Source organism: Chlorocebus sabaeus, chromosome 10 (genome assembly GCF_047675955.1).
Source record: "Chlorocebus sabaeus isolate Y175 chromosome 10, mChlSab1.0.hap1, whole genome shotgun sequence".
NCBI classification, from domain to species: Eukaryota; Metazoa; Chordata; class Mammalia; order Primates; family Cercopithecidae; genus Chlorocebus; species Chlorocebus sabaeus.
The window spans coordinates 129,385,925-129,408,886 of record NC_132913.1 but is presented as its reverse complement, the minus strand read 5'-3'; the positions used below and the strand labels follow the sequence as shown (position 1 = coordinate 129,408,886).

General features: G+C 58.5%; 1 protein-coding gene across 1 annotated transcript; it reads right to left on the bottom strand.

Moving 5' to 3' along the window:
• Positions 1-9,077: 9,077 nt before the first annotated feature.
• RTP5 (receptor transporter protein 5 (putative)) lies at positions 9,078-14,169 on the bottom strand. The gene is made up of 2 exons (XM_007967031.3): positions 12,786-14,169; positions 9,078-10,980 (listed from the first exon to the last, which is right to left on the bottom strand). The coding sequence occupies exons 1-2, from the start codon at positions 12,941-12,943 to the stop codon at positions 9,408-9,410; spliced, it is 1,731 nt and encodes a 576-aa protein (XP_007965222.3). The 5' UTR covers positions 12,944-14,169; the 3' UTR covers positions 9,078-9,407.
• Positions 14,170-22,962: the final 8,793 nt, after the last annotated feature.

Genomic DNA, 22,962 nt, shown 5'->3' with positions numbered 1-22,962 from the left:
AAGAGTGAAACTCCTTCTCAAAAAAAAAAAAAAAAAAAAAAACCACACACACACACACACACACACACACACACACACACAAAAACAGAGTTTGAAACCAGCCTGGGCAATCAGCCTACAAAAAAATGCAAAAAAAAAAAATTAGCCTGGCATGGTGGTGTGCGCCTGTGGTTTCAGCTACTCTGGAGGCTGAGGTGGGAGGATCACTTGAGCCCAGGAGGTCGAGGCTATGGTGAGCCGAGATGGCAACACTGCACTCCAGCCTGGGCAACAGAGTGAGACCCTGTCTCAAAAAAAAAAAAAAAAAAGGAAAAAAGTGGCCGGGCACAGTGGCTCATGCCTGTAATCCCAGTACTTTGGGAGGCCAAGGTGGGCAGATCACAAGGTCAGGAGATCAAGACCATCCTAGCTAACACGGTGAAACCCTGTCTCTACTAAGAAAACACGAAAAAAAAAAATTAGCCGGGCGTGGTGGTGGGCGCCTGTAGTCCCAACCACTCGGGAGGCTGAGGCAGGAGCATGACGTGAACCCGGGAGGCAGAGCTTGCAGTGAGCCAAGATCGTACCACTGCACTCCAGCCTGGGCAACAGAGCAAGACTCCGTCTAAAAAAGGAAACAAAAGGAAAAAAGAATAGAAAAAGGAAAAGATACAGAGCGCCAATTCTGTGCATAAGAAAGCAGCCCTGGGACACGCACATCAGACCAGGGGGCACCCCTGAAGATAAAGAGGGATGTTCCGTGATGACACCATGGTCAGCCTCTGTGAGGATCACAGAAAAATCCTAAATGCCTAAAAAGATAATAAGTTTCAAAATACACGAAGTAAAAAGGACAGAACTGAAAGAATAGAGAAATTCACTGTCCCAGTTGGAGATGTAACGGCTCTGCAAGCACAGCAGACAGGATAGGAAGGATTCGCCGGTTTTAAGAGCACTGTCAACCAGCTGCACCTCATTAACTCTTGGAGAGCGTCCCACCCCACAGCTGCAGAACACACGTAATTTTCAAGTGTGCATGGAGCATTTACGAAGATAGGGCTTACATTAAACAGTAAGAATAAGTCTCTGTAATTTTAAAAAGTGAGATCCTGCAGTTTGTTCCTTGATCAAAACGGAGTTAAATCAGTAACAGCAAGATCCCTTTTAAGACTCTCCACATATTTGGAAAGTAGGCAAGACTCTTCTAAATATGCTTCTCAGAATAGGGAGTTTAAAAAATAAATACATAAATAAAGAGATTTTCCTAAATAAAATATGGTCAAAGAAGAAATCCAAAGAAAATCAGCACGTATTTCAAATATTCATCAAAATATTACACAAAAATTGTAGCATAGTCGTAGAGAAAGATTTGTTACTTTAAACACTGACAATATTTCAACGAAGCAGGTACACAGTGATCAATACCCTCATGAAAGGGTGTTCAACTCACCAGTCGCGAGGAAATGCAAATTAACGCCTCACTGAGATCCGCCAAACTTCTGGTGCAGACTGTGACCTGGCGAGGGCAGAGGCGAGGAGGAGGAGACTGGGGGTGAGGTCCACGTGTCCCAGGCAGGGGGACAGAGGCCAGAAGGAAGTGGCTGGGGGTGAGATCCACATGTCCCAGGCAGGGACGGAGAGGAGGGAGAACCGGACAGCAGCATCTGCTTCCAGCCACGTCACGTGTTTGGAGACGCGTTGTCACCTCAGTGTGAGGAACAGCCACCCAGGACACGTCTGGACTTCCTCCCACCACCTCTCACCAGGGATCAGAATCCCGGCCTCAGGGACCCTCGACCCATAAATATCTTGGGCCTACAGCACCACCGAGCACGCCACAGCCTTGGCCTGGGGCTGCTTCAGAGACACGGCACAGGGGCCTCTCACTTCCCCGGCCAGGAGCCACCCACGCTGCACCCAAGGAGCCCCCATCTGCGTCTGTCCCACCTTTCGGACCGAGCCAGACAGAGGCGCCCAGAAAGACTATGCCAGGCCTCAGCTGTGTTGAAACCCAGGTTGGGGACAGTGGCAAGACCTTTGCCACCGTCTGCCCTTGCTCCTGGCTGGATTCAGTTACGTGGCTGCGCCCCAGTGAAGGCGCAGAGGGCACCACCACCTGCACAGGAAGGGAAGGAAGCCCACAGCAGAGCCCGCTCACGTGTGGCCACGCCCCTCCCAGTCCCCCACACACGGCCACGCCTCTTACCCAGCCCCTCACACGTGTTGCCACGCCCCCTTCTCAGCCTCCTCACGCGCGTGGCCTCGCCCCCTACACGGCCCCTCACACGTGGCCACGCCCCTGCCCGCCCCCTCACACGCACGGCCACGCCCCCTGCTCAGCGCCCTCACGCGCACGGCCACGCCCCTGCTCAGCGCCCTCACGCGAGTGGCCACGCCCCTGCTCAGCGCCCTATCGCGTGCTGCCCCCCGCACTCATCCAGGGCGGCCTCCTCCGCACCAGGGCTGACCCAGTGTGGGGTCCAGGTGGGCTCTGGGAGGCCCCAGGGCAGAGCTGTATCCGGCGTCGCTGAGGCTGCACCGAGAAAAAGGAAGGGGCAGAGGAAGCCGAAACCCGACCCGCGCTGCCTGAGTGTGGCGAGCCCGCTAGTCTTCCCGCCCGCTCATCTGCTTTCCCTCCGTCTGTAATACGCGTGGCACCCGGAGTGTGTGACTTTTGTGATGTTCTTTTAGGGGAGATATAACGCAGTCCTCTGTCCGGCCTCCTGCCGGGAATGGTCATGGGGGCGCGGTTAACCCCATGCGTGCCGAGGGCCACCTTGGAGCCCAGCACCACACAGGTCAGGGCAGTGTTAGCCACTGCTGAATGACTCCTGTTGTGGTAAAATTGTTTTGACTCTTAAAGACTACACACAGCCCATTCTGCCATTATTTAGGGTGAATTATACTGCTGGGTCACAAGGAGAAGACGTGGCTCCTCTTGAGCTGAGGGAGGCCTGGAAGTCATTGCTGGGAGCACGGGAAGAGTGCTCCCCGAGGCAGAGCCTCCCAGGGGACAGAGGCGGCCCAGCGATGACCTGGGAGGTGGTGGGCACAGGTGTGCGGGGTCCCTCGGGGCCCACCTTGGGAGGCCCCTCAGCAGGCCCTAACCTCCCCCATGTGTCCTAAGGCAGTTCCGCTTGCATTGGCAATGGTCATTTGACTACTTCTGACCTGGAAGCGAGGTATATGTTTGGGGGTGTCACGAGGCTCCCAAAGGGGTGCTCACAGGGCGCTTTTTCTTATTTTATGAAACTTCCATCTAAACGAGCCACACCCCGAGGGGCAGTCCCCCTGCTCACCCCTGGAGGGACTCTCCCAGGGCTGAGGGTCTTCCCCAGGTGCCTCACCCAGGCTTCTCCAAGTGTGGGGTGGCCTTCAGTTGCTGAGAAAAGATGTGGGTTGTCTGGCAGTCACTCTGCACTGGATTCACAGGAACCTCTGCTACCTCCCTGGTTCCCCTTGATCGGTGCTGGGTCTAGGAACCAGCTCTGGGTTGGAACTGGACTTGAAAATGTCATTTTCTGCCTGTACCCACCAAGGCCACCTGGGGCTGTGGAGCGAGGAAACCCCTGTCGCTCTCCTCAGATGTTGGCCCCAGGGTACCCTCAGTGTCCCCGACTCCAAATCACCTTTTCTTCCCAAATGACCCCAGCAGCATAGGCCAGCCCCAGCTGGAAAGACTGCTCCCCTCGCCCCTCCCCTCTGCTCCCCTGCCCTCTCTTCCCCTCCCCTCTGCTCCCCTGCCCTCTCTTCCCCTCCCCTCCCTTCTTTTCTTCTGCAGGTGGAAGTCCTGGGCCAGTCCCACATCCACATCCCTCACTGCACTCCTGGATCACACTTGGACAGACACAGAACTAGTCCTGGGAGTGATCACAGGGCCAGGACCCTAGTAATGAGTTATGTAAATAGCTCTGGGTGTCTGGAATTGGTTCTGTGCTCCAACTAGATTTAAAGGCATTCATGCTCTGTTCCCAGGGGTACCAGGGTGCTAGGTGCCCACAGGAGTAGCATACAGGCACGCAGATTGTCACCTGCAGACATCTGTAATCAAGTGCCTATAGGATTCCTGGCCCTGGGCATCAAGGGAAAAACGTAGGGGTGTAGCTGGTGGGCGGATGCTTCTAAGTGTGCTGAAGAACTTGGGGGAAAAGTGAAAGCCTCCAATTTAGCCTCCAAAGTCCCAGGCAAACAGGGACACTTGCCGTGACAGGTGGAGACATTCCCCAAAGGCTATGAGGCAGGGTGGAGGCATCGCCAGGACCCCAGCCCTCTGCTGCCTCTCCTGTACAGAGGTGCAAAGTGCCAGGCACCAGAAGGGAAGGGAAGGAGACACCCAAACCTCTGCTCCAGCTAGGACCTCTCACTGAGGCCCAAGTGGTGTAACCCTCCACCTACCAACCATCCTGGGACCCAGATCGCCGTGTGGTCACTCCTCCTGGGGACTTCCCTGACCTCCTCCTGCTCCCCTTGCCAAAGCTGCAGGTAAAGCAGCCCCAGCCCACCCCATCCAGCCATTGTCCGAGGACAAGGCCTGCCTATCCACCTGAATACCCAGGGTCCAGGGTAACCAACCTGATCCTAACCCAACCCTGCAACAGGTAGTTATATAAATCAGCACAGACCCCAGACACTTAGAGCTGCATTCACTTTATCCACCTCAGGGTGATGGGAGCTGCTGTTGGAGTTCTCACCGACCCTCCCAGGGAACCCCAAGCCTGTGCTCAGCCTCACACGCTCTGGGCTGACTTGGTTTCAGCGGGAACGACATCTGACCCTGGATGAGCTGACCCCCATCACTAGGAAATGTACCTAAAGTCAGGAAATTATTCAGACTTTGAGTCCCCTCAACTTTGGTTGAACTAATAGCAATTACATTAAAAGTGTGTCTGCCCTTCATCTTCTTTGACTTTGATATTAAATATCTCTACTATCAATTCAGTTGCCTAAAGTCGTTACTGCTACCTCGTATTTAATTAGGCCCAACCTGGCCACTCAAACCATACAGGAGACTCAGGTGAGAGCTCAGATACAGGCTCAGGTTAAAGTTCCAGTGTAGGCTCAGGTGAGGGCTCAGGTGCATGTTCCAGTGAGGGCTCAGGTTAAGGTTCCCGTACGGGCTCAGGCACAGCCTCAGGTGCGGTCTCAGGTGCAGGCTCAGGCGCAGTCTCAGGTGAGGGCTCAGGTGCAGGCTCAGGTGCAGCCTCAGGTGAGGGCTCAGGTGCAGCCTCAGGTGCGGGCTCAGGCGCAGCCTCAGGTGAGGGCTCAGGTGCAGCCTCAGGTGCAGGCTCAGGTGAGGGCTCAGGTGCGGGTTCAGGTGCAGCCTCAGGTGTGGGCTCAGGTGCGGGCTCAGGTGAGGGCTCAGGTGAGGGCTCAGGTGCGGGCTCAGGTGCAGCCTCAGGTGAGGGCTCAGGTGAGGGCTCAGGTGAGGGCTCAGGTGCGGGCTCAGGTGCAGCCTCAGGTGAGGGCTCAGGTGAGGGCTCAGGTGTGGGCTCAGGCGCAGCCTCAGGTGCGGGCTCAGGTGAGGGCTCAGGTGCGGGTTCAGGTGCGGCCTCAGGTGTGGGCTCAGGTGTGGGCTCAGGCGCAGTCTCAGGTGAGGGCTCAGGTGAGGGCTCAGGTGCAGCCTCAGGTGAGGGCTCAGGTGAGGGCTCAGGTGCGGGCTCAGGCGCGGGCTCAGGTGCAGCCTCAGGTGCGGGCTCAGGTGCGGGCTCAGGTGCCGCCTCAGGTGAGGGCTGAGGTGTGGGCTCAGGTGAGGCCTCAGGTGCAGCCTCAGGTGCGGGCTCAGGCGCAGCCTCAGGTGAGGGCTCAGGTGCAGCCTCAGGTGTGGGCTCAGGTGCGGGCTCAGGTGCCGCCTCAGGTGAGGGCTGAGGTGTGGGCTCAGGTGAGGCCTCAGGTGCAGCCTCAGGTGCGGGCTCAGGCGCAGCCTCAGGTGAGGGCTCAGGTGCAGCCTCAGGTGAGGGCTGAGGTGTGGGCTCAGGTGAGGCCTCAGGTGAGCGCTCAGGTGCGGGCTCAGGTGCCGCCTCAGGTGAGGGCTGAGGTGTGGGCTCAGGTGAGGCCTCAGGTGAGCGCTCAGGTGCGGGCTCAGGTGCGGCCTCAGGTGCGGGCTCAGGTGCGGCCTCAGATGAGCACTCAGGTGCGGGCTCAGGTACTGCCTCAGGTGAGGGCTGAGGTGCGGGCTCAGGTGCGGCCTCAGATGAGCACTCAGGTGCGGGCTCAGGTGCGGGCTCAGGTACTGCCTCAGGTGAGGGCTGAGGTGCGGGCTCAGGTGCGGCCTCAGGTGCGGCCTCAGGTGAGCGCTCAGGTGTGGCTCAGGGTGAGAGTTCAGCTTGGGCTGCCTGGCATGTGAGCCCCAGGCCTGCCCTTGGCTTTTGAGCTGGTGTCTGTGCCTCGGCTTTCCCGCGACCACGGCAGTGCATTCAGCACTCGCAGTACCGCGTTTGCCTTCACAGCGGTGAGCCGCACACCGGTGAGTGCACCCATGGCCTTAGCTGCCATTCTTACTAGCGAATGTAACAATTAATTAAATAAATTCAATCACTAATGAAACCAATGGTAACAATGCTGATGATGGGTAGTCTGTTAGTTTTAACGAACTCATCTGATTAAGCCGAGAAGCAGTTCAACAGCACTGGGGACAAGGGGGCGGCCCCGGAGATCCGCGCCCTCCCAGGCCTTCGACAACGGGATCCGCTCGTCCCCTAGAGCGGCCACACGGGGGCGCCGCAGGACAGCGAGGAGTGGGCCGGGGCGAAGGAGAGAGAGAGGGACGAGGTGGGGAGGCCTGGCGAGGGAGGGGAGCGAGGAGACGGATGGGGTGGGGGAGTCGGGACAGGGAGGGAAGCAGAGAGAGGGACGGGGTAGGGGGGTGTGGCCGGGAGGGGGAGGGAGAAAGAGGAAGGGGAGGGAAGGGGAATAGAGAAAGAAGGGGGCGGGAGAGGGACAGGAGGAGGGGAGAGGGACGGGGAGACGGCTGGGAGGACCAAGAAAGGAGGGTCAGGAGAGGGGCAGGAAAGAAGGACCAGGAAGGGGGTGGGAAGGGGGTGGGGAGTGAGGGGCATGGGGGGGTGGGGGTCAAAGGGCGGGACAGGGGCCCTGGGCAGGTGTCGGGGGAGTGGGGGTCAAGCAGGCCAGGGAGCTGAGCGGTGGCCAGGGAGCTGGGGGGCCCCAGGTGCCTTTGGAAACCCTGAGGGGGTTCTTCCAGGATGGGCGGGTGCCTGCAGCCTTTGGGGCTCCCTGGCAGGGTGCGGAAGGACCCCAAGGGAAGGAGTTTCCGGGCAGCCCCGAGGCAGACAGAAGGAAGCCCCTTGGGAGAGGTGGGGATCTCTCACCCGTTGCTGAGGCTGCTCCGCCTGCCCCCGGGGCCCGCAGGGAAGGGGATCCCAGGTGACAGTCATGTCCTGTGTCCTGACAGGGTCAGATGCTGGGAGCTGACCAACGGCAGGGGTGGGCTGGGAGCCATCCTGAAGGCTGAGTTGGGTAGGTTGTGGAGAAGGCACCAGCCTTGCCTTCTTCCTCTTCAGTGGCCACATTTTAGTAGCCATGCAACCAAGCGAGGTCACTGCAGGGTGGCCCCCCTTGTGCTCATATGAGGACACCTGTGCACAGGCTTCTGGGGTGGGTGGCGCTGAGGGCAGGGGTGTGGGTCCAGAACACAGAGCCTCCCTGTGCCCTCCCTGCCCTGGGCCCCAGAACTCACCCACCCTCTGGGCCCCAGCAAGCTCCCAGCCAGGGATGGCCTGGCAGGCAATGGGAGAAGGGTGAGGTCAGGGCCTTGTGCCCCCTGCCTGGGGCCTCAGGTGCTCTTGTGAGACCCCCGCCCACAGCCCCTGAGACCACTGCCCCACAGCGCTGGGCAGAAGGGGTGGGGAGGGGCACCTGCTGTCGGCCTGAGGCGGCCAAGCTGCCCACCCAGGAGACCCCCAGAGCCCCTGCTCCACTAGAGGAAAGCAGACTCCCAAATCCCATCCAAGGATAAGGCTGGCTTGGGCCCTGTGAGTCGGTGTGTGGGGCTCCTGCCACCCTGCAGTTGGGCCCCCAAAGCCCTGGATTCCGGTTTATCCTGGGACCCCTGTCCGTGCAGTTGGGCCCCAAAACCTGGATTGGGGTTTCTCCTGGACCCTCGTCCGTGTCACCTGCAGGCTGGCTGCTGTCTCCAGCCTCTGTGTGGGGTGGAACCTCCTGGGGCCCACGGGGTCTCCATCGGTGCCCGGTAAGCAGAGGGTGCCAGGTTGGAATGAGAGGTTCCGCTGCTTCCTCTTGAAGCCCCCACACCACCTGCATCCGAGCCCACCACAGCTATGTGGGAGAACACCCCCCTCCCACGCCTCCCCCGCACACCCCAGGGGTCTAGGCCAGCCTGGCGGGCAGAATCTCCGGAGGTGCTGGCCCCCCTCCCCAGCAGGGGCCCTGGGCAAGGCTTCCCCTTTCTGCCGGGCAGGGCTTCCCCAGTCTCAGACGCCAGGGTCTCCCCAGGCAGTTCCCGACCTCCCAGGACCCTCAGGGCGGACCCTGCCGGACAGTTGGACCCAGACACTGCCACTGTCAGGCCCCCACCTGGCTGGGACAGCCGGGTGTCCCAACACCCCCCGCCCCTAGGAAATGGAACCTGGGCTCTTTTAAAATGAAAATCCAGTGTGTGGCTTTGAGTAACAGGAGAGTTTTCTGTCATCTGCAATGGATCGAATTTACCAAACCCAGACAGGCTGAAAGCCCCACCGTGGCCCCTCACCCCTATGGATGAGAGGGGCCAAGATCCCTCCCGAGGCTACACTGAGGATGGGGAGAAGAGGGAGGGCGTGCCAAGCCAGTCTCAGCGGGGGCTCTAGTCTTTCCTGGAGAGAGGTAAGGGGCCTCTTCCACAAGGCCCCTGGGTCCACACAGGAGGGAGGTTAATTTGCACCTGACACAGAGTCGAGTCGGAGCTGGAGCTTCCTGTCCTATCCCAGGAGGCACACATGGCCAGGAATGTGGAATCCCCAAGAGGGAGCTCTCCCCAGGGGAAGAAGCGGTGGGCATGAGGGGCCCCTGCAGGGTGGAGGGACAGAAGGACCGGCCCAGGTTTCTTTCGCCTGGAAACCTCCCTCGGTGGAGGGCTGCGTGGCTGGCTTTGCTTGGTTTTATTGGAGTTACACACATAGGAAGAGCCTGGAGCACACAGGAACAGCTCAGGGCAGACCCACAAAACCACTAGAAGCGAGAGACAGGAGAGGCTGGGCTGCTGGCGGGGCGGGGTCTCAGAGGCAGGGCAGGTGTCTCAAAGGTGAGGCGGGGCCTCGGAGGCGGGGGTCTCAGAGGCAGTGGTGGGGTCTCCCTCGGAGGCGGGGGGGCAGGGTCTCAGAGGCAGGGCGGGCATCTGAAAGGCAGGGGCGGGGGTCCCAGAGGTGAGGCGGGGTCCCAGAGGCGAGGGTTGCCTGAACTTGAACTTCAGGGCGTCACACTTGCTGCGGGTAGATCCCGGGGTTCAGCCGACACATGCACATCAGCCAGAAGACGCACACGGTCATGGACACCCAGATCCAGAAGTCCTCGTAGGGCTCGGCGTGCGGCCTGCGGCAGGCGCGGCCAGGGCGTTCGTCTTCCTCCCAGCGGCACCCACAGCGGGCCTTGTGGAACCTGGACCTCAGCCGCCTCTTCTGGTAATAGCCTTGGGAGACGCAGCCATTGCCCTGGGGGCCGTAGGCAACATGGCCACCGCCCTTGTGCTTTATGACATTGAAGACTGAGAAGGGGATGGTGATGGAGCCCTCACTGACGGTGACGGGGCCCTGGGCATCGGCCTCCAGAGGGGCATCCTGACCCGCGGTGACAAGGCCACCTTCCTTCTCTTTGCCTTCAGAGATGTCAGTAAAGGAATCTTTGCCTTGGACATCAGCAGGGAAGGAGAGGGCGAGGGAACCCTTGACCTGGGAGGCGAGGCCACCAGCGTTGGTCTCTGGCAGGGGGTCGTGACCCGCAGGGATGAGGCCCTGGCCGCCTCCTTCCTTCTCGTTGCCTTCAGCCACCTCAGCAACGGCGTCCTTGACATCAGTAAAGATGAAGGGGAGGGTGATGGAGGCCTCTTTAGTGGCCACAGGGCCATCGGTAGCCTCTGAGAAGATGTTGGTGAAGATGCTAGTGAGGGAGGAGGGGAAGGTGAGGGAGCCCTCCCCACTGGCCGAGAGGCCGACGCAGTAGAACATGGTTGGCGTGTGTTTCCCCGCAGGGACAAGGCCATTGTTGAGGGAGACGGGGCCCCAGCCCTGGGCCACGCCAACGGGGCTACAGAGGGAACCCCGGCCTTTGAAAAGGAAACCTTTGAGCTCGAAGGTCTGGATACTGCTGCCGAGGAGGCCGGGGCCATGGAAGAGGGGGTTTCCAATGGCCACTGGGAAGCCTTTGCCCCCAGGCATGGCCACAGAATCCCCAGACAGGTAGATAGAGCCCTGGCCAATGACCAGAGCCCCACGGCCGCCGGTCACAGGGAGAGAGGCCTCCTGTGAGAGAGCGGCAGGGATGGCAGGGCCCTCAGCGATGGGCACCTGGTCATTGCTGGCGCGCACAAGGGAGAAGGGGATGGCGATGACACCACCACCCTTGCCGAGGTCATCGCCGGAGGTGGGCAGCTGTTTGCCCCTGGAGACAGCGCCGGTGCCACCCCAGGCCATGGCAGGGAAGTTGCCTGTCGTGGTGTTGGCGCTCCAGGCAGGGTCTGGGGCCTTCTGAAGGAAGCAGACCCCCAGCTCGCAGGCCTCACAGCAGCCCTCGTAGGCCTCCCTGGGGTGCCGGGTTGGGCCGAGGCCATCCCCGTAGCAGTCCTGCAGGATGTGCAAGACCAGCCTTGCGAGGAAGGGCCGCTCGCCTGGGGGCCTCACTTGGCAGTCCCCGGGCGCAGGGCACAGCTTGCACCGCTGGCCCCAGACGCGCATCTTCACCAGCCCCCGGCGGCCGGCCCTGTCCCACCACAGGTGGAAAAGGACATGCACGTGGGCCGAGTCCCAGGTGCCCGGACAGCGACTGCACTGGAGCCTGCAGGGGAAAGAGGTGCATGTGAGTGCAGCAGAAAGAGGCCCCATGGCCGGGCCTCGCGCTCTGTTCTGCGACCTCCTTGCCCATCCGAACCCAGCGCCTCGCTGCCCCCTGCCTCACATCCCACACTCAAACCTCAAACCTCAAACCTCACCTGCCAGCCACCCAGGGCCACAGCCAAGGCGGCCCAGCACCTGCTCCTGCCTGTGCTGAGGCTCTGAAACCACCAGCCCCTCGGCCACACGGGCAAACGCAGGCCCATGCACGCTAGCTTGCAACCCGCTCGTCTGGAGCGCTGTTCTCAGCAAAGCAAACCTCTTCTCAGCAGTTTTGCAGCAAAACCCGCTCTGGCCTGGCCTCTGTGAGGTGTCGGCCACCTGCCGCCCGCGTGGCTCTGCTGGTGTTTTGTGAGTTGGGGTTAACACAGGAAGAGGCAGGCCAGCTGACACACTTAGAAGGGGAAAAGCATGCATCTGGGGGCTGTCCCTGGGGGCTCAGCAAGTGGGGGTCCCTGTCCTGACTGAGAGGAGGTGATCCCCCCGTCGCCTGCCAGCTGAGGGAAAGGGTGTCGCTGAGGCCTGCGGTCATGGCCCAGGCAGCCCTGCTGGGCGTCACCAGGCAAGGGGATATTTGGGGAGAGCACTGGGAGAGACTGGCTTGCCCACAGCAGTCACCAGCCCGGTGACCATTTGCTAACCACACAAGCAGCTGTGAGCTTCAGGGAACCCTGCGTGAATGAGGCTCTGCTTCAGTTCCACACAGTGGAACCTTCTGGATGACAGAATGTTCTATACCCACACTGCCCCACCTGCAGCCTGCAGCCACACTGGCCACAGAGCCCGTGGACACGGTCGTGCTGGAGGAACTGAACTGCTGACAGTATTTAAATGGGACTGAGGAGCCTGCCAAAGCCACAGGCGCTGGGGCTATGTGTTGGGGCAGCCATCCTCAGTTCTCTCCCACCAGCTGGGAGCCACTCAGAGCCATCTCCGCCTGGCTGTGGGAACGGTGATGTGCTTCCAAGCACTTCTCAGACCCCAACACGGGTTATTACTTTCCCGACTTCTGAAAAAGCTGGGATTCTGCACACACCTGGCCCCAGGGGTCTCAGGCACTGAGGAGCTGTGCCGAAGGGCAGGATGACTCCCCCTTTGCCCAGGGCATCTCCACAGAGGGACTGACCAGCCAGCAGCCTGGAGGCCTGTCAGGCCGGGCGTCTGTGAGGCTGTGGGGCTGCCCTGCGCCCCTCCAGGTTGGCTCCTGGCAGAGCTGTGGATGCCTTCCCGGGTAGAGAAGCAGATGGGGCCCACCCTGTTGTGCTGACAGCACCACGACCGTGACGATGGCCCGTGAGGCTCACTTGTGACTCACAGCCACCCCGGGCCCCCGATCAGGGCCGAGCACCCCACCGTCTGCAGCGCAGGGCCGGATGGTGACCACAGGCACCAGCACGCCCCAGGGCCCACCTGTCAGCACAGACGGCTGCAAGGCCATGGCACTGCCATGGAAACAGGAGATAAGCCTGTGTCCAAGGGCAGCGCTGGCCTGAGGAGCTGAGTGAGGGAAACCAAACCCTCCACGAGGCACCTGCCATGTCTTCCCCCAGGACCCCTGCGTCAGCATCTGTGTGCCCAGCATGGCGAGGCAGAGGCTCAGACGGGAGAAGGAGCACCCAGTCCCCCTTCCCGTCTCGGGGACAAGACAAGGCCCGACAGCCCCACCCAGCCTCTGGGACCACCCAAGGTCCCGTGGAAAAGCACCTTCAGCCCCCTCCCTCTCCCAGGGTCCCCAGTCTCTGGCCGCACCTCGAGAGCCCCACCAGCAGGTACTGGACGCCACCGCCGTCCAGGCGTCCTGGGACCAGGCTGTGCTCAGGTAGCAGAACCCAGACGTCCTGGGGTTTCCTCTCGGCCATGGCCAGGGTGAAGGTGCTGGCCCACATGTCTGCCCCAGCCCCGTCCATGCTGCCGCCTGGCTCCGCAGTGCGGGCTGAGGGCTGCGCCCGCCGGGGGCCCAAGGAAGCATCCCTGCATCCAGCGCTGGCCAATCAGCCACCTTGACAACAGCACAGTCTCCATGGCAACCAGATTTGTCTCCGAGAAATGGGAAGCAGAAAGGAAAAATACAATACAATGCAATCTCCCATGACTCCGCCACCCAGAGAGCATCCCTGTGGCAGCACCGTGGGGGGCCCGTGGACACACAGGGGCCTCCCCAGACCTGTGCCTGTAGAGGCCCAGGTGTTTCCACACATCGCACCAAGGAATCATCCCCAGCCCTCTCTTTCTACTGCGCACCAGGAACGGTGGCCCACACTCATCCCTTGCTGAACACTTCGTATTTTTCCAGCTTGTGACTGTCATGTAACTTACTCACTCAGCTTCTCTCTGCAAACAGCACTAACGCTTTTCACACAAACAAAGCTGAGAAGAACTTTATAGAACGTGTATCACTGCAGATTGTCCCGTGGGTGTATTCTCTTAAACATTTTACTAGTGAGAAATATAAAATATTTACATAAAATGCCTAAAACATAAATGCAGAGTTTCACAAATTATTCTAGTCTTAGTCACCACCTCCCAGAGGAAGAAACAGAACGTCGCTCTGCCAGCCTGCACAGCCGACTGCCTGTTCGCTCCCGATTTCAGCCCGTGGCCCCACCTCCACCCGCCACCCTCCTGGCAGAGGTGCCACCAGCCTGGCCGTGCCTGCATGGACCACGTTGAGGCTTCAACACCTATGACGCCTCCCTCACCGAGCCCTTTAGCTGTGCAGCTTCTGAGCTTCACGTAAACACTCCATGCGTGTGCCCAGCTTCTCACACCTTTTCAGGTTAGTTTGTGAGATTCAGTGTTATTGCTGTGCATGGCAGCCACCTGTCAGGGCACAACAAGAAAGGGTGAGCTGAGAAGGAGCGGGGACCTGCAGGGGCAGAGGCAGCCGGTGATCCCTACAAAAGCTCAGCACAGATCTGCCCCCGGGAGCCTCCGGGCCGCCCGGCTCTCCTCACAGCTCCCATCTCATCATCTCTCTGCTCTGCACACTGAACAATCTCTTCTCATTTTTCTACCACTTCACACATTATCGCCTCGTCTCTGTCCACTCAGCAGCTCACACTGGCAAGTGAGTGCAATGTTGTCATAGTTTTCAAATCTGTGACATCTTCCTGCCTTGCAGCTAGGTGTGACTTCAAGATGGAAGAGGAAGCCATTAGGAAGCGCTCTGGGAAGGGGCCTCCATGCAGGGCCAGAGTGCCAGGGAAAGCCCCGCGTTTCTCATCCCAGCTTCACTTTCGTCTGTCCATCAGTGCTGGGAGGATGGCCGCCCTCCAGCATGGAGCTGTGAGCCCAAGGAGCAGGAAGGCGGGAGCCCGGGGCCGTGGTGACAGCTGGAGTCGTCACACCACTGAAGGGTCGCCCACCTCTGGGTTTCCTGTTCACACGAGAAGCCAGCCAGCTGCCACTGTGGTCTCGAGGCACTGTTCTCTGGCACTGTGGGTGATCACACAGCCAGCCGGAGCTATCCTAACTCGCACGCCGGGCTGCACCTGAGGTCCTGGGGTTTGCTGGTTGGCTCCGGGCCACTGTGCGTGTGTGGGCCCCTTGTGGTCCTGGTCCTGTGCCCCTGCAGGGGTCTAAGAGACACCTGCTGTCCACTTGCCTCCAAAGCCTCGGTCCACAGGGGCCCCTGCAGAGGACCTCCTCCCGCCACAGCGCTCTGGAGCTGGTGTTCCCTGGCTGCTTTCCTGCCATGCTGGGGCCACAGCCCTGCCTGCCAGTGCCACCTCTCAGGCTCCTCAGCCCTGGAGGCCACACATGGCTCAGAGTTTAGGGAAAAGCTTTGGAATGGTGGCTGACCACAGTCACCCAAAATAACCTTTTGGATGGCACTTCCGGCCCTTATGAAATGCAGGGAGCTGGTTGCCCAGGCATTCTTCGCTCAAGAATTGTTGAGTCTTCCTTAGACCCATCCCAGAACACCTCCAGAGGCCCGGGCGGCGGACAGCAGAGAGGGCATCTGTCCACGCCTCTGTCTGCCCGTTTGTCTGTCTCCCAAGCCCACAAGCCACGCCCTGCAAGAGCTGCTTACACAGCCCCTCACCATCAGCCAGCAATGAGCATCCCCGCCTCTTCGCCAGGGATGGATGAGGGAGGGTGTGCACAGCACCCACGGTCCCTGCAACATGTGGCAGGGTCCTCCTTGGGCCCCTGCATCAGCGCCCACCTGGAGCTGGCCACGGGAGCCTCTCGACAGGCTTGTGTGGTCCCTCCAAGGACAGGCCCTAGGACCCAGGCCTGGGGCAGACGCCTTCTGACCCCGCTCCCTGCCCAGCCTCCCCAAGGGATGGCTCCAGGACAGGGTGAGATGTGGGTGGGAGATCAGACCACCGGGAAAGGAAACTATCAGGGGAAGCCGGGCGCCCCTTCAGCACTGCTGCCCACCTGGTGCGGGGCCTTAGCGCTCCCTCTCCCCCCAGACATGCTCTCCTTCTGGGGCCCCTTCCTCACACACTGGTGCCCGTCTTCCTGAGCTCAGCTTCTGGGGAGGGCAGCTTCTGGGGAGGGCAGCTGGCAGGCCGGGGGCAGCCCTCCCTGCTGGGAAGCAGAACTTGCAGCTCAGGTGAGTCCCACCACAGTCTCCTGCCAGGACGGATGCACAGCCTGGGCCTGGAGGAGCAGAGGCAGCAGCTCCCGGCGAGGGAGGAGCAAACGCCAAGGCCTGCTGGGGCCAGAGCACCGGTCAGCTGATGGGATGGTGGTCCTTGCGCAGCTGGATGCCGTCTGTGTGTGTGATGAGGCGAGGGAGAAAGAGACGGACAGGAAGAGGAGCAGGGCAGAGAACGGTGGCCGTTCGCAGCCCCCCACAGACCTCAGCTGGGGCTCACCTCCCAACACAGACCTCAGCTCCTGGCTGCAGCGGCAGGGACAGGGCCGCCTCCCAGACCCCAGGCCCTGCAGCCCCGTGGGCCCCACGGGCAAGGGGCTGTTCCTGGCCCAAGGTTCCGTGTGGCTTTGCTCCTGCACTGCCCAGGCGGGCGGGGATCCCGGAACCGGCAGCTGGGGACGCAGCCTCTGTCCAGCCATTCTGTTGCTGAAGGCTCTTCCACCGTCCAAGAGGCCCCTTGCTCTCCCCTCCAACCCCAGGTCCTGCGGGGCTGGGGAGGCCATTCCGAAGGAGCAATGCAAGGGACCTGCTGCACTCACCCTCGGGGCATCCCACCCTGGGGGGCCTCTCACTCACCGCTGCGTGTCCCCCCAGCTCAGCCCAGCAGGGGGACCAGCAGGGGCCTGAGTGACACCCACTGCCCTGGAGTGAGAAGTCAGGGGCGCCACACACGCACAAGACACCACACACCACACACACTACACACACCATACACCACACCACACACCATGCACAAACACTACACACACCACACAGCCAAACACCACACAACCAAACACCACACATGCCACACACACCACACCCACCACACACACTACACATACCACACACACACTACACGCACCACACACTACACACACAACACACCACACAACCAAACACCACACATGCCACACACACCACACATACCACACACTACACACCACACATACCACACACTACACACCACACATACCACACACTACACATACCACAGACTACACACACAACACACCACACAACCAAACACCACACATGCCACACACACTACACATACCACACACTACACACACCACACACAAACACACACTACACACACCACAACACACCACACAACCAAACACCACACATGCCACACACACCACACATACCACACACTACACACCACACACACCACACACTACACATACCACAGACTACACACACCACACACTACACATACCACAGACTACACACACCACAACACACCACACAACCAAACACCACACATACCACACACACTACACATACCACACACTACACACACCACACACAAACACACACTACACACACCACAACACACCACACAAACACCACACATGCCACACACACCACACATACCACACACTACACACACCACACACACTACACATACCACACACTACACACACCACACACAAAAACACACTACACACACCACACCACACACACTGCCCTACACATACATCACACAAACCATACACACACACTACACAAACACACTCTACACACACCACACAGCACACACACAATACCACATACACCACACACACTATACACGCCACACACACACTACACACACCACACACCATAGAACCACACACACACTACACACACCACATACACCACACAAACACACACTATACACACCACACATAACACACACCACATACTACACCACACACCCACACACTACACATACCACACACATCACACACACCAACCAAACACCACACACGCCAAACATGCCACACACACCACACACACTACACATACCACACACACACACTACACACACCACACACCACATAAAAACACACTAAACACACCACACACCACACAACCAAACACCACACATGCCACACACACACCACACACTACACCACACACCACACTACACACACCACACACACAACACACACCACACACAACACACACAAACGCACACTACACCCACTATACACGCCAAACACCACACACCACACACTACATACAAACACACTACACACACCAGGCACACAACATACACCACACAAACGCACACTACAGACACCACACACACTACACACAGTTCACACACAACACACATACCACACACTACACACAATAAATGCATCACACAGACCACACACACAACACACACTACACACACACCACACTCTACACATGTCACACATAGCTCACATACAACACACACACCACATACACTACACAGACTACACACACCACACACAACACAACACACACATATCACACACAAACACACACAGTACACACAGCACACATGCTACACACAACACACATTACAACCACACACCACACTACACACATATCACGCACACTACACACACCACACACCACACACACTACACACAACACACATAACACAACACACAACACACAATATACATGAACAGACATACACCAACACACACAATACACATACCACATACAGTACATGTAAACACACACACCCACACACATACATGCACACACTGGGAGATTTAAAACATAAATTGACATTTAAACTACTACCCACATTCCAGAAAGTTTAGAAAACAGCGGAGGGGGTAGAAATCACCTGCCACCCCCGCTTAACAAACAGCCCAACTATTTTTATTTTTGTGTATAATAAATTGTGGAAATATCTCATTCAATTTTTTAAAAGTTTATTCTTAAATTGGGCAGATAAATTGGGTGTTATTTTTCAACTTCTGGGAAATGTTTCGAAAACAGGATAGAACAGAGAGTTTTTATTTGCAAACACTATTAACCATTTCCTGTTCCAACCTCAGAAATGGCTGTGAATCAGGCGCTGTCTCCCCAGCGCGGTGCCCTTGGCCCGGGCGGCTACAGCGTCGTTTCCACCCGGCCAGCCTGGCGCCCGCCGCCTCCCACTGCAGAAGCAGTTTCGGGATGGTCCTGCTGCTTCCTGTGCTTCCCCGGACCGTCCCTGCGTGGATGGAAACTTCCCGCTGCCCGGGCGAGCGGGGAATCCCCTCCCCCTGCCACTTTCCATCGGTGCCGGCTCATGTTCCAGCCCCCGGGGCCTATCTCACCACTGCCGTGTGCCGGGCGCCTGCGTCATGACATGCAGGCCCCTTGGAAACTCTGGGTTTCTCTTCTCAGACCAGGAGCAGGGGAGGGCCCCCAGCGAGGGGAACCTTCTCCAGGCCCGTCTAGGAAGGCAGTCCTAGAGCCCGTGGCCTCCTGGGCACCTCGTCCACAGAGGGCTTCCGGGGCCTTTATTCACAGTCCCCAAGAAATGGAGTCCACCCAGACTCAAACTGGAGAACGGCTGACTAACTTGTGGTGTGCTACGTCCACACCACAGCCCGGATGGCTCAGCACAGAGAGGAACCGGCTGCTCCAACACACGCGCTGGAGGCATCTCCAGGGAATCCCGGAAGGAGCGCACTGCACCTTCCCACGCTGTCGCTGTCGCTGGAATGAAACAGTGATGAGGGTGGAGGACAGGCTGGTGGCCAACGGCAGGGAGGTGGGTGTATTGCCAAGGGCACCCGAGGACCCCATGGTGATGGGGACGTTCTGCGGCTTCCCTGTCGGGGGACGCAGGAGCCTTCGCCTGTGTGGACATTGTGCAGCCCTTGATAGGCACACGTCAGCCAGGAAGGGGGACTCAGGATGGGATCGAGGCATCACATCAAAGTCATTAACCTGGTTGTGACATTGTCCTGTGGTTTTCCAAACTGTATCATTCAGAGAGACTGAGCAGAGTGTATGAGGAAGCATCTGTGTAGTTTCTTACAACTGCAAGTAAATCTACAATTGTCTCAATTGTAAATGATACAATACTCAACCAAAACATACAACCATCAGCCAGGTGTGGTGGCTCACGCCTGTAATCCCAACTCTTTGGGAGGCCAAGGTGGGAGAATTGCTGGAGGCCCAGAGTTCAAGACCAGCCTGGGTAACATAGAGAGACCTCCCCTGCCCCGCCCCAATTGCTACAAAAAAAATGTTAGATATGAGCTGGTCACAGAATGCCAGCTACTCAGGTGGCTGAGGTCGGAGGATCACTTGAGCCCAGGAGGTTGAGGCTGCAGTGAGCCGAGATCACACCACTGCACTCCAGCCTGGGCGACAAAGCAAAACCCTGTCTCTAAAAGAAAATAAACAAACAGACAAAAACCACATACAACTTTGCTTGTTGTTAAGTATCTGGTAACTGAAAGCCTGGATTGAATTTGGCCGCTTCTGTCCCAGGGCCAGTGATTTGGAGGGGTCATGACCCTCTGCGAGGAAGGCGCAGGCCGGGGGGAAGGGCCTGGGTGTCCAGGTTCCCTGGGAAGGAAGGGTGAGAAAAGGAGATGGGGAAGGGGTGGGCAGGGCTGGCCAGCCAAGGGCCCCTCAGTCCCATCTACGCTGCTCCCCGGACTCCACCTGCCTTTCCTCCTTGTGACAGAAGACAGTGGAGGCCTACTGGGTGGAAGGCACGGGCTTAGGATGTGTGTGGGAGGAAAGTGCGTGTGCTGGGGAGCATGTATGTTTGGGGGTTGTGTGTGTTGGAAATCATGTGTGTTGGGGATTGTGTGTATATTGCAGATTGTGTATGTGTGTTGGGGATTGTGGTGTGTGTGTGTTGGGGATTGTGGTGTGTGTGTGTTGTAGATTGTATGTTGGGAATTGTGTATTTGTTGGGGATTGTGTGTGTGTTGGGAATTGTGTGTGGGGGGGATTATGTGCATGTTGGGGTTGTGTGTGTGTTAGGGATTATGTGTGTTGGAAATTATGTATGTTGGGAATTATGTGTGTTGAGAATTGTGGGGATTGTATGTATTTGGGCTTGTGTGTGTGTTGGGGATTATGTGCATGTTGGGGTTGTGTGTATGTGTTGGGGACTGTGTATGTGTTGGGGATTGTGGGGAGGGAGATTCTGTGTGTGTGCTGGGGACTGTGTGTGTTGGGGGGGGTGTGTGTGCTGGGGACTGTGTGTGCTGGGGATTGTGTGTGCTGGGGATTGTGTGTGTTTGGTTGTGTGTGTGCTGGGGACTGTGTGTTTGTGTGTGTGTGTTGGGGATTCTGTGCATATTGGGAGTTGTGTGTGTGTTGGGGACAATGTGTACAGAGGATTGTGTGTTGGAAATTTTGTGTCTGTGTGTGTTGGGAATTTTGTGTGTGTGTGTTGAGGATTGTGTGTGTGTTGGGGATTGCGCGTGTTGGGAATTTTGTGTGTGTGTTGAGAATTGTGAGGGAATTGCGTGTGTTAGAGATTGTGTGTGTACTGGGAATTGTGTTGAGGATTGTGTGTGTTGGGGATTTGGTGCATGTGTTGGGGATTCTGTGCATGCTGGGAGTTTTGTGTGTGTTGGGGATTATGTGTGTGTTGAGGATTGTATGTGTTCTTGGGATTGTATGTGTTGGGAATTTTGTGTGTGTGTTGAGGATTGTGTGCGGGGGGGATTATGTGTGTTGGGGATTGTGTGTGTTGGGAATTTTGTGTGTGTGTTGAGGATTGTGTGCGGGGGGGATTATGTGTGTTGGAGATTGTGTGTGTTGGGAATTTTGTGTGTGCGTTGATTGTGTGCGGGGGAATTGTGTGTGTTGGAGATTGTGTATTGGGAACTGTATATGTGTTGAGGATTGTGTGTGTTTGGGATTTTGTGTGTGTGTTGGGGATTGTGTGAGTGTTGGGACTGTGTGTGTTGGGGTGTGGTGTGTTGGAAATCATGTGTGTTGGGGACAGTGTGTTTGGCGGAGGGTGTTGATAAGTGGTCTGGAGTGTGATATTGGGGTGCAGGCTCCATGAGTCCCCACCCCACACCTGAGCTCTGGGATCACCTATCTACTTCTGGGTGGGGTCCCAGGACCCTGTACGTCCAGCCTACTAGTCCGGGCCCAGTGCCCATCCCTGCAGGCTCTGTGCTCTCCAGGCTCAGACCCCAGACCCCTCCCAGCCCTGCAGACCCTCCCTGGGTCCACGTGTCCCTTTGCAGGTGCTCCGGTGAGTGTCGGTGTGGAGAGACCATCAGGCAGCCCTGGCCTCAGTGGCCACAGTCCCCTGGCTCCACGCTGGGCCCACCCCACCAGGTCTCCTCTCCCATGGCCCAGGGGCCTTCAGTAGGACTGAGGGGAAGAGGGAAGGAGAGCGGGTGACAGAGAGGGAGTGCAGGGAGAGAGGAGATGGGTGGGAGAAGGAGAAGGAAGGAAGGGGCAGGACGGAAGCTGGGTTTCTCCCTGTGCCTGCCCCCTACTCCGGGACACGTGTCCAAGCCCTGGCAGGTGGAATTTCGGGGACAGGGCCTTGGTGGTGAGGAGACCTTCTAGGGCTCTGATAGCATCTCCCACCTCAGAGCCCACCTCCTGGGCCCAGCCTCCCCTCCAGCTCACTCCGTGCCATTCCCAGTCCCACAAAGCTCGGAACCTTGAGGAGGCCCACGGCTGCACCGGACAGAGAGCTTTCAACACAGGCTGGAACAGGGCTCTACAGGGCTGGGGGCAGAGGGCGGTTCTGTCCAGAATCTGCCTTCAGGACAAGGACAGCCAGCACGGGCAGCTTAGCCACTTAGCCACTGCCTGGGCGAGGCCCAGGGCTACGGAGGCACCTACCGACCAACACTTCTTCACCCCCAGAGCCCCAGCCCCTGGGGCACGAGGGTGGGTGTGCCAGGATACAGTTGCTGCGGGCCACCTTAGCTGTCTGGCAGCACAGTGGGCGCTGCCAGGCTCCCCTGGGGGCTCCCCGCCAAGCCCACCCGGCCAGCTGGGCCCCCCACCCCCCACCAAGCCACCCACGCAGCCTCACATCTCCGAGACCCGGGAGTGGCCCTTTGTTCATAAACGAGAGCTTCCTCGCCGTGGCCGCGCCTCGCAGACATCATCTTTGATGCTCTTTTTCCACCGTTTCAGTGCTTTAATGTTTTCCCTTCACAGTCGGGCCGAGTGTCTCTCGGAGCCAGGCAGCTGCGCCAGCTGTCAGGCGGTTTCTAGCCTCGCTTCGGTTATTTTAAGCTGATGAGCCTGACGCATCTCATCACTAATATCAGCAGTTTCATTTCTCCTGTTTTCCATTTGCTGTAATAAAATGCTCAGCGCAGAATACAAGGAGATAAGCAAGCCGCTTCACAAATGCCATCAGCCAGGCCCAGGCACTGGACCCCCTGAACCACCCCGCCCCGGCACAAGTGGGCCGGAGGGCAGGGCCCTGGGGTAGAAGGTCAAGGCTGGAAGGTGAGGTCAGCCTCACTGCCAGCCCCTGCCAGCGCCCCGGCCCCCCATCAGGCCGTTGAAAGCATCACACGGTGGAAAGATCTGGAACCGTGGCCCTGGTGTGGGGCTGTTCAGAAGGTGGAAGCTTTG